At 56.8% G+C, this 11729-nt stretch overlaps 1 protein-coding gene across 1 annotated transcript in view; it reads right to left on the reverse strand.

The window, feature by feature from the left end:
• The window catches only part of SLC5A10 (solute carrier family 5 member 10), a 36083-nt gene extending 26120 nt beyond the window's left edge, over positions 1 to 9963 (reverse strand). Inside the window, exons 1-7 of the mRNA XM_084536877.1 lie at positions 9863 to 9963; positions 9344 to 9415; positions 8588 to 8692; positions 7996 to 8055; positions 7786 to 7890; positions 3214 to 3319; positions 1693 to 1773 (exon numbers count right to left, since the gene is read on the reverse strand). Of these exons, the coding sequence (XP_084393003.1) occupies positions 1693 to 1773; positions 3214 to 3319; positions 7786 to 7890; positions 7996 to 8055; positions 8588 to 8692; positions 9344 to 9358 (472 nt within the window). The 5' untranslated portion in view covers positions 9359 to 9415; positions 9863 to 9963. The remainder of the gene's footprint in view (positions 1 to 1692; positions 1774 to 3213; positions 3320 to 7785; positions 7891 to 7995; positions 8056 to 8587; positions 8693 to 9343; positions 9416 to 9862) is intronic.
• Positions 9964 to 11729: the final 1766 nt, after the last annotated feature.

Below are 11729 nucleotides of genomic sequence, written 5' to 3' on the forward strand. Positions count from 1 at the left end.
GGGTGCTGGGAGGAGAAATCCCTTTGCTTTACCACTCAGAGACACAGATCAGGCTCCAAGCAAGGCCCAGAACATCCCTGGGTGGTTCCCCCCAAGGTCCAGCATCCCCAAACCCCTCCCAGCCACAGGCAGTGCCCAGCAATTCCCCATTTCCAATATTCCCTCCCCGCTCCCCTGTCCGAGGGCAGCACCCCCTGCAGAACTCTTGCTTCCAGCACTGACCCGCAGCCCTGACCCCTTCCCCATGACCCAAGACTTTTGGGGTGCTTGGAAAGGGGCATCACACCCCCCAGCCCCCTTTGCAAGCCACCCCTCCCGGTATCTCACAAGGAGGGAGCATTTGCAAACCGCTTCTGCTCTTGTGCAAGCAGACCTGGCGCCTCTCCAGCGCGTGGTTTATCCAGGCACCGGCTACTCCCAAGCTTTGCATGGGCGTTGGGCACCAACAAAGGCCTCTCCAGAGGCAGAGGCTGAGTGCTGAAAGCAGAGATTCGCGCCCGGGGGTGCGGACCTGCTCCCTTTCCAAAAGGTGTCAGGAGGCAAGTCGCAACACCTACGCCTGCTCACACGGAAGGAGCAGGGCGAGGAAGCCGGGGCAGCGAGAAGGCAGCCTGCAGACGCAGGGATCCTGCCCGTGTGCTCCGCCAGGAGAAGGGGCCCTGTGGTCAGTGCCAAGCGGACACGGTGTGGGCTGTGGGACGGTGCTGGAGCTGAGCAGAGCCACCACCAGGACAGCCACATCTGTCCCCAGGCCCTCAGTGGTCTGTGCCCCCCTCTGTCCGTGCCCACACGTTCTGTGAAGCACACCCAGGAGCATCCACACACCCCGTGCTGTCCTCCCTGGGGAAATGTAAGCCCGGGCAGCAGCAACCCAGAGCTGTCACAGGCTAACAGGCGAGCAGCAGCAGCTCTGGCACAGTTGTCACGATCTAAAGATTCAAACAGGGCAAAATCACGGAGAGCATCCTTTATTGGCATCCCTGATGGACCGACCACCTTCGAGTGGGCTCTCCCGACACCAAGGAAGGAGCTGCGTGGCCAGCAGCCCGTCTGTTTGATCCCCCGGATCAGTGACTCTCCCAAACACCACCCCCCCTGCGCACACACCTCGCCGTGCCGAGCAGGTTGGCGCATCTCGAAACAGCTCAGTCGTGCGGCGGCCGCGGGGCATTTTCCAGGCCATGCCTGCCTGCCTGCCTGCCTGCCCTCCTCCTCCCGCTCTGCCGCCTCACAGCCAGCCAAGAGCACAAGACAAAAGCCTCGGAGAAGCTCCCGGGCAATTAGAGAGCTTCAGACAACGATCAGCAACATCCAAGCACCTCATCTGACGCGGGCTGCGGCCGCGGTGCCGAGCTGTTTGGGCAGCTCCCCTGCCTGGCACGGGCGCCCGCTCCTGCTGGGGTGGTTGCTGTTATCGGTGCTTCTCTGGGAAGGGGAGAACCTTCCCTCGCTTTCCTCCCCTTTGGGAAAGCAGAAGCCTCCAAATAACTGTCCTTTCACTTGGTTTTTGTACGTGAACAGCGCCCTGCCAGCAGCTGTGGCCGTGCTGGTGGCAGTGCCCTGCTGCTGTCCCCACCACGGTGACATTTCACAGCCCGGACAGACTCCTCTGGGTCAGAACCATCTCAGGAGCACCTCTGGGGATCGTCCTCTTCAAACACCGAGCTGGGACCTAACCCAGCCAGCTCTTACCTCTCACGGCCAGCACGATGGCTCCGAGGACCATGATGAGGGTCTGCAGCGTGTCGGTGTAGATGACGGCCGCCAGCCCCCCTGCAAGGAGCAAGGCACAGCTCTGTCAGCACCCCTCGGGCTCGGCTCAGCCGTGCAGCCCCAATAAAGCCACCCACACACGCCTGGATCTGCCTTGGCCCCTCCAGCACCGCAGTGATGGGGCTGTGGCCCCTGGGGAGCAGGGGAGGGCGGCCAGGGGACACGGCTCCACGTCCCCACACAGCTGGGAGGATGCAGGACAGCCCCAGCCCCCCCGTCCTTTGGGTGTTAGGGCAGCAGAGCACACTCAGGACACCCCTCCATCACCCATCCCACTTCTCCTTAATGCTGCCTCCTTGGCATGCCCCTTAGCTCCCAATCCTTTAATTGATTTTTTCCAGCACGTGATGTTTTTTGGGGTCCCCTTCTCCACCCAGCCCATGGTATTTCTCCCTTCCCATCCCAGGCTCCCCATCAGTTCCCACTGCAAACCCGGGGCTCATTCACCCAGCCAGAAAGCAAGCGATCACCAGGCCAAAAAAAAGGCACCAAGAAGTAGCGGGCCTGCAGAAAATGGGTCATAATCTGAACCCGTTTCAACCCAAATCCCTGATTCATTCACATCCAGGCAGCTCCGGGCTCTCTGCCCTGCCCCAGCCGTGCCTGGGATCCTCGGGGATGTGCTCGGGAGCGGGGTGAGGCAGCGAGCACACCCTGTGCCTGGGCTCACACCGGAGCGCCGTGCTGCACAACGAGCCTCGTGGGCAGGAAAAAGGCAACGTGGGATTTGCTTCAAACCGAGGTCTTGCAAAATGCAGCGCGTTTCGGATCTAATTATTATGCTGTTTCCCATTCTGATGGCTGGGACGAGATAGCGAGGGAGAATTTCTCGCCAGGCGTCTCCTCGGGAGCTACCAGGGAAGGGAACGTCCCGGCTGCAATAAAGAATGAAATAATCTCCTGGCGAGGATAAACGGTCCCGCAGCCCAGGAGTGGGACTGCAAGCCAGGAAAATTCACAGTATCCTTCTCCATCTCCAAGCTGTCATCGCCCTAGATCACAGAGGAGAGGTACCAAATGATCCTGATCCCCACGGGGAGGCAGGAATTTCGGGCAGCAAGTTGCACTGCAGGCAGGGCAGGTGGGAAGGAAGTGAGTTAGGTAAAGGGCTCGCAGATCTGAGATGCTGCAGTAATGGCCCTGTAATAGGAGAGGCACTGATTACAAATAGGTGCACACACAAGAAAGCACTTAGCTATGAGACGGAGGAGGAGCGAGTTATTGCAAAAGAAAAGCTGTAATGACAAAGGAGAGCTCCCGCGTTGAGTCACTGCCCGAGCTGACGCTCAGGAGGGATGCACAAACACCAGCTGGGTAGGACTGGGGATGGGAACCCCATGGTCTGAGCTTAAAGCTGTATAAATCCCAAAGAACTACAGAAAAAAATAAGAATAAAACCAAAGAGAGCAGACCAAGGGCAGCAGAGGCCAAGCAGCCTACCTGCGATGGTGTAGAGCCCCGTGACCAGCAGCATCAGGACGGTGGAGAGGTAGAGGTTCCAGCCCAGGCAGACGTGCACGAACAGGGCCCCCGAGTACAGGTCAGTCTGTGCGGGGACAGAGGCTGTAAGAGGCAGCATCCTCACGGCCACGCACGGCCAGCTCCCTCCTGGGGGCACCAGGAGGCAGCCCAGTCTGCAACTGGGCCCAACTGGGTGAGGACAGAGGGACACAAGGACCGGCAACGTCTCAGGTGCTGTTGCATCCCTTGGGAGCACACGTGGGCAGCCCCAGCATGGAGAGCAGGAACCCCAAAACTGAGAGCAGGAACCCCAGCACTGCCTGAGCCTTGCCTCCTGGTTTTTCAGTTGGGGAAACCGAGGCACAGGCAATGGCAGAAGCTGATTTTGGTCCCAACTGACCATGACCAGAGCCCAGGGGTCCTGCACCCCAGTATGGACCAGTGTAAAAGGATCCTCCAACACGTCAACGGGTGCTGCCACGAGGAACGTGCTCCTGTGCTTGCCTTCCCCATTGCAGCTCCCCTTGCAAAGCCCCGAGAGGAGGCTCTGGGCTTCTGCTTGGCCAAAAAGGACAAACTGTAGTGCCCAAAAAAACACCACAGCAGCTCCTGCGCCCACATCACGTCCCCCATCACTGCTGTGGGACAGGAGGACCCCGAGCCACCACCACACCTCAATCCATGGCCAAGACCCAGCAGTCCCCAGCACTGGGCTGGGATATTGTCAGAAAAACCTCGTTCGGAGGAGGAAATGGGGCAGGAAGAGGCAGGATGAGCTAAGTGCACACTGCAGCAGCTCCACACCCTCGCCCAGAGCTGTGCCTGCTCCCCACAGCCAACACACCAGCCCTGATCTGACGTCCGTCTTCACGTACGTCCCAAAAACCACCCCGAGCAGCAAGGCTTTCCTGCCCCATCACGCGGGAGCAGCCGTGCAGGATGAGTGCTGTGCAGGCCTGGTGGTGCATCCCGCACGGCAGCTCCTGCCCCAGCTCTGCCCTCTCCCAAACGCTCCCAAAGCAGGGCACAGGGATGCGAAGGCCAGTGGGTAGCACATGTCCAGCTTCAGCATGGTATGAGAGCCTTTTCCCTAGCAGGTGAGCCCACACGGGCAGGCTTAATGTCGAATAAATCCCAAACTGAGCCAGCCAGAAAAGCACTTGAGCCTGAGGATCCCAGTTCAGGGACTGGTCCTGACACCAGCACAGACATCCCAAGGGAGATGCTGCGTGCCCCAGCTGCACTCGAGCTTGGCCACGTCTTCGGGGGAGCCCTCACCAGTCCCAAAAGGCAATTCACCCCATAAAGGTCCTGCTGGAGAGGAACCAGCTCAGCAGCAACCACAGAGCAGCTCCCCGTCGATAGCTGCCTTGCCACCACAAACACCCCCCAAGCGCAGCCTGGCACCACCGAGCAGCCCTACAAGGCAACAACCAAGCCAAGTCAGCACCACGCTGAAGCTACGAGGCCCAAAAACCTCAGGAGAATGCCCTCAGCCATCCCTCAGCACAACAAGAAGAGAGAATCCCAAAATTTTTGAGCCTCCCCAGCACCGTGTTAGACCAGCACCCTCGGTGCCCCATGGAGCTCGCCATCCCCTGCCTGCCCGCTCCTTCCCCAGAGCCTCAGCCCGGGAAAAGGCATTTCATAACCCCTTCTCCGGGCTTTCTCAACGCTTAAGCATTTTTGCAGTCGTCTGCAAATGAGTCTAATCCTTCGCTATGAGGAAGCAGGAGGTGTCTCCACCTCCCTTCCTCGTAATTCTGCTACGGTGGGAGAAAAATAAAAGCGCATGTGACTGAGTTGTTAATAAGGCACCCCGAATACAAAAACAAGCTAATTAAATCCAGGCATGACCTATTCATAAAACAAGTCCTTTCAACTGTAAAAGGGGAGCAGAAGCCTTTGAAGTCAGGCCTCGTAATCCAGCGAGATCCCTGCCTCCACCGCTGACCTCACTTGGGAACTCGTTCTTACCCAACGCCATCGATGCCTTCCCAAGGAGCTTGGCTTTAACAGCTGGCAAAGCCAGAACCCGGGCAGAACGAGTTGCCCAGGCTCCAGAAAAGTCTCCAGGGGCTCTCTGCCAAAGCTGGGACATTTGTGCAAATCTTCACGTGTTCCTAGCTAGGGGGGACGCGATCTCTCAGCAGGGTTTTGGGCTGCCCGGCCAAATCCTTGCATGCTCCTAGCCATGGGGGGTGTGATCTTTCAGCAAGGTTTTGGGCTGCCCTGCCATGAAACGTTGAGGGTTGGGGACCAGCAAATGTAAAATGCCCGCAGAGGAGGGATGGACGCATCCGCTGCCCATGGAAGAGCCACCAGAGCAGCAGCGATGCCCAGAAGAAGGGGGAGAGGAGATCTGTGAGTAAACCCAGCACCCGCAGGGAAAGGTGGCCCCAGAGGGGACCAGAGGAAGCCCCAGCCAAGTGGCCATGCTGACCCATTGCCCTGAGTCTCGCACCTTCCTCCCAGGCTCCCTGGGGAGAGGATTTGGGGCTGGTTTGGCCACGCACGGTGCCAACGCCCCGCGCGCTGCTGGAAGCGCCCCGTGTTTGGGCAGATTCACCCTGAGCCGAGCTGGAAGCCACTATAATCCCCGTACAAGGCCGATTCCTCTTCTGTTGGATCCTGCGTGACTCAGAGGTGACAGAAAACCCAACAGCCCAAAGAAGGCGCAGAAAAGGCTGAGAAAGGGCATGGGCAGAGCCGCTCGGCAGCGCCAGCCTGGCTCCGTGCACAAAGGCCGGGAGGGAGGCAGAGGTTGCCAGCAGCACAGGCACCACGCAGAGTTCATCTGCAGGTTCTCCTGGTGTTAGGAAAGGGGCCATACCATGAGATCCCCAGTAGTTTCCTGGCTAGGAAGGAACCTGTAGGATGCCCGTCCCTGCTGGTACCCATATGGGACGAGCTGGTGGCAGCACAATGCCTGGGTAAGAAGGGTCGGCTGTGGTCACCCAGAGAGACTAGAAGATGAGCAGCCCTCAAATTAGATTTCCTTCTTTAAATTCAGAGCAGCAAGAGCAAAAAAAAACACCAGGAATCCCACCCCAGCCTCCAACCTCTCCCTGTAGGCACCAGCAGGGATTCGCTTGGCTCCCAGTGCCCGGCAAGCCTCACGCAGGCGCTGCAGCATCTCCCTCGAGCTCCTCCCTGTGCCCACAGGAGCAGGGACCGGACCTCTCCTGGGCAGCACAGGGGATGAATAAGTGACAGAACGTTCCTGGGCATCAGGATGACCAGGGAATAACCAACGTGCCATTGCCAAACCCGGCTGATGCTCCGGGAGCTGCCACCCATCGCACGTGGGGAGCAGCAGCCAAACCTGGGCAGCTCCAGCTCCAGATTTTTTTATTTTTTTGGGGGGGGAGGGGGAAATACAGGTGGCAGCTGCACCGACAGAGTCACCAGCACCGCTTCCGCAGGCTGCGGCCACGCTCAAAGCCCTGCAGCAGCAGGAACAGAGCAAGGGCTGCTCCCAGCCCCGCAACCCACCTGTTAAAAATCAACACTGAGCTGCCCAGCTCTCGGGAGGGACGCACGGGTCCCCAAAAGCCAGGGACATCAGGTCAAGCAGTGCCACCAGCTCTGCTGTCTGCCCACAGCGGGTGCAGCCCCTCGCACCACAGGCGTGGAGCACACAAGTTGCAATAAATGAAGGGAAATGGCAGCACGGCGGGGCGCAGCCCCGAGCTGCGGGCAGGGAGCGCCGCTGCGTGGGGAGCCACGCTCCCTCCCGGCCCTCCTTCCCGCAGCCAGCCCCATGCAAAAGCCGCGCTGGTTTAGTTTTCATTTGCAACCACACCTATGCAAAAAGCGCATTTTTTTCTGCGACCTTTCCCCATGCAAAAAAGCGTTTGTTTTTTTTTTCCTGCAACCATCCCCATGCAAAAATAACCTTTTTTTTTTTTTTTTTTTTTTTTTTCCCTGCGACCATCCCCATGCAAAGAGCACGGTGACTTTTTTTTTTATTATTTTTATTACTATTATTATTTGGTTTTGCAGCCACCCCATGCAAAAAGCACCCTTTACAGCCGTCCCCCTGCAGACACCCCAGGGTTGGGTTTGCCCGCTCGGGGCAGTGCAGGGTTGCTCCCTCCAGCAGTTTTCTCCTCGGGATCGGGATCGTTTGGGAGCTGTTTGCTCTCAGAGCACCTCCAGCCCCAGGGCTCTGTGCCCTGCTCTGTCCCACTTGCTGCAAGCCCGGTGCCACCGAGGCTTTGCCCTTTCCTTGTGGAAAATTCCCCTGATTCCCATGGGGATAGCAGAGGGAGGAGAGGAGCCGGGGCTGCACACGGGGAGCCGTGAATGAGGCCAAAATGGGGTGAAAATACTCCTGGGAGTATTTTCCTGGAACAAGCCCTGGGACTCAGGCACTTTCCACACATGCTCAGGCCATCCAGTTGGTGCACAAAGGATCCTTGCTGCCTGAAATCCCGAATTTTGGGGATCCCAACAACCAGCCACAGATCCTTCAGGGTCCCCCCTCCTGCAGCAGCTCCAAACCCCAAACTTTTTGCTGGGTGGAAATTCATCGTGGGGGCGACTTACGGAGATTTTGGTGAAGATGGAGAGCAGGAGCGACAGGCCCGAGAGGTACACGCGGATCCTCTCGCCTCCAAACCTCCGCTGGAGGTACTCGGGCATCGTGACGATCTGCGGAGGGGAGGGAGCGCTGGCTGCCCTGTCCTGATGGGCTCAGGGCAGCGTCACCAGCATGGATTTTGGGGAGGACGGAGGTGGCACCGCAGCCCCACGTACCCCAGCTGAGATGTAGATGGGAACGAAGACCCAGGCCAGCGCCAGCAGGGCGTACGTCGCCTGTCGGGAAGGAAGCAGCGGCACAGGCAGGAGGCACACACCTGAAACAGCCTCAGCTCCCCGCCGAGGCACCTTTCTGTCTCCAAACAGCCTCAAACAGCAATTATATAAGGCCACGGCAGAGCCTGCAGCATCCCAAACACGAGCACCCTGCTAGCTCCCCGAGCACCGGGCAACCCAAATGCCACGCTTTCGCTGCGGGAACCAAGGGCTTTGGAAGTGGCACATGGGACAGCAGGGAATTGGTGACACATTTGGGCATTCCCCTCATCGGGGGGCAGGCAGGGGCTGGAGGGGGAGGCTCTGCCCTGAAACAGCCTTCCCCCTGTGTGCAAGGACTTGAGTTGACCCCAAATTCAGTGTGCATGCAGTGGGCATGATGTGGAGAAGCCAAATTAGCAGCATTGTGCTCATTAGCCCCTGCATGACTCCTTCCAGGCCATCAGTCTTGGCACGAAGCTGCTGTGACATCGGCCGTGCTGCTTTGTGGCTCAAGAAACTCACGTTTTGGGTACCACAACGCGTTTCTTACGTTCCACTCGAAGCCGGTGACAGCGATTCCCCCGGCAGCACCGGTCCCGGCCAGCCCGATGAAGAGCCCCGAGCCCTCGCTGCTGGCGAACAGAGAGGCTCCGATCTGCGGGTGAGAGCAGGATTCCCCTGCAGCCACGGGGACACGGGCACAGCAGGCAGGAAAATCCCTCAGCACACCCACAAGGAGGTCCCCGCCACCAGCCCTCCCTCGTGCCCAGCTCCCCTCGGCAGCCCCGGTTGGGTTTGGGGTGGAATCGCTCGGTTTTGGGAGGACGAGGAGCAGCCACGTGCACGGCGGTGGCACCGCGCCCTGCCCGGAGGTGGCCCTGTGCAAGCTGCCAGGCAGCGATGCAGGAAGACCTACAACCTGTTTGTCAAGGAGATGCTGAAATAAGAGCAGGAAACAAAGAAATGGGGGAGTTGAGGCGGCCACGGCTCCCTTGGAGCCACCAGAGGCGGCGGAGAGAGGGTTGAGACCCCAGCAAGCCCTCCCCAGGCTCGGGGTGGCCTCCAAGGAGAATAAAACGAGCTGGGTGGGCTCCTGAACCCCTCGTGTAATCAGAAGGGAAATGGAGATCAGGAGGCATGAATCCTGCTCAGCAAGGGACACAGAGCCTGGCAGGAGGAGGTGCATGGGCTGGGGACGTGGGGGCAGGCAGCGGAGCAAGGAGTGATGAAGGGCGAATTTGGTGGGAAGGGGAACGGTGCCGGACATCCCCGGTGCCCAGGACAAGACTCGGGGGGCTCTACTTACTGGCCACCATGCCATGTCCCGGCCAGCAAGGAAATAGCCACTGACGGTGTTCCTGTTCACCCTGCACGAAGACTGCGAGGAGAAGAGATCAGCACAGCCCTTCCCCTGCGCACCCAGACACCAAGAAACCAAGAACCAAGTCTGCCAGACGAGAAGCCGAGAGACGGGAGACTGGATAATTAATGGGAGCTCGGCAGCTCAAGGCTAATTACACCGAGTGGCAGCTGCACCCCAAATACCTGGAGCCACGAAGAGCAAAGGAGGCACCCCCGAGAGGATGTGCCCGTCCTGCCTCCATCCCCAGACGGGGAAGCTTTGTGGGGCCCAGCCTTGGCCACGAGCAAATGCGGCACAAGAGGCAAAAGACACAACAAATGCAAACTACAGCTGGAAAGTAACAAGAGGCTTTCAAAAAGATGCCAGGCAGAAAAGCCAGCCCTCAAAAACGGTTTGAAAAAGAACATTGGTACTTCCAAACGGTTACAGGAGAAAGCGGAAAGCGAACAAGAACGCTCTTACCCATATCCCCACCGCAATGTTTAAGGAAAAATAAACCACAATGACGACGAGATCAGCAACGCTGAACTGCTGCGAGGGGGCGAAGGATCCGGCGGTGGAATTGCCCTCCATCCCTCCTCTGCTGCCTCCTTCATCCCTGGCAAAGCCTCCCCCAAGGCGATCACTGAATCAGTAACTCGTTAGCCGCTTGGGGGAATTTATCATTAATCCAGGTGACACTGGGAGCTTCGCTTCCAACACTTCCGAAGATGTTTGAGGGCCATCACTCAGTGTGGGATCCTCAGTTCTTTCCCCTTTTTTCCCGTTTTTGCATATATCTTAAGGAATTTGCAGGCTGTTCCTACAGTGGGCATTTATTGCACTTCTCTGGTGCGGTTTCTGAGGGCTTTCAGCAGCTCTTTTGCAGCAGCGCTTGGTGTCGAGACATTGCTGGACAAGAAACTATCGCAGCTTCTTTCCCCTCTAGCCAATTATTGTCATGAAACCTGTAGAAATTTCAAGTCTTAGCAGCTGTTCCTCTTTTCGTGGTTAAGACTTGATCAAAAGTTCCAGCAGGCACACGGGGACTGCACAAGCTGTGCCTCGTTAGTAAAGGAAGCTTTAGGATCAATTTTAGGACAGGTGTTGTACATTTTAGATTATTTTTTTTTTAGTTTAATAGAAGTTGTTTGCAGCTTTACAAATTACCTTAGTGTAAACGTTTGTTAATATTGCCCTTTATAAGCTGTAAACCAAACCCCGATGTTTTTCTTGCAGATGCTACCGATCCGGAAAGAATTTGCATTATCTCCTGACTAGTCAGTTACTGTACAAAAAGCAGGTTTTTTTCATGTTCCCTTGAAGGATCCCAGTGAAACACCTCTAAAATAGCTCGCATTTCTGGTGATCCGGCATTTTTGCCTCTGAGAAAAGCACACAGATTGGGTAACCCTGCAGGACCACGCTGTACTGCAAGAGTCCAGAAAAACACGAGTGAAGTCACACGCGCTTCGCTCCCTTCCAGCCACCCCGCTAGGAAAGCCAAAGGTCCAGCGATCCTGTCTTATGACCACGACAGTTTCAAAGTCTTTAATCCTAATCAATACAATTTTACTGCGCTGAATTAGCCCAAGGTGGGGGGGTGATGTGCTAAATCGGTGATCGAGCACAGAGTTGTGGAGCCTCAGCAAGCCAGCCAAGGCTGACCAGCAGAAACGCTCGTGGGGATGAAGCCAGTCTCCAAAATTCAGCTTGAAACAAGCATGAAATAATACTTTAAAGTTTCCCTGTGTTCAGTAATTGGACTGTTTTCTGCACTGGATGCTTGGCTCACTCACCAACTCCCCAACTACATGTCACAAGGATTCATTCAGAAAACATGCACACCACTGAGATGGATCGAGGGATTTCTCCTCTCTGAAACCATCACCGATGGCCCCACCTGTGGATTTGCACCCTTGTGGGAAGGATTAAAGTTCTCCCTCACTGCTCTGCTGGAATTCAGCCTGCATTAACACTTTCAAAGTACATACAAGTGTTAATGTGTCAGCCTGGTGCATCTCCTAACAGCACGGAACTGTTCAGTAACCTACCGTAAGTAAAGTATAACCAGGCACAGCCTTGCATCTTGACATTTCGGAGGGATAGAATGTAAAAAATTAAACAATGCTGTGATGAAAAATAAGCTCAAAGAATGAAAACAGCGTTATCTGGACAGAGGCGAGCAGTTGCTTGAATAAAATTTTCATCTCACTTGCTGAATGTACCAAGAAAAGTCCATAGATCTTTGATTAATGCACAGAGGATTTTCAGTCACAGCCCAGGGGCTGTGCCAACAGACACCAACCCCCCAAAAACGCTCACTAACCCACCACAAGCCAGGACGTTC

The sequence above is a fragment of the Aythya ferina genome, assembly GCF_964211825.1.
Source record: "Aythya ferina genome assembly, chromosome: 15".
In the NCBI taxonomy this organism is placed as follows: domain Eukaryota; kingdom Metazoa; phylum Chordata; class Aves; order Anseriformes; family Anatidae; genus Aythya; species Aythya ferina.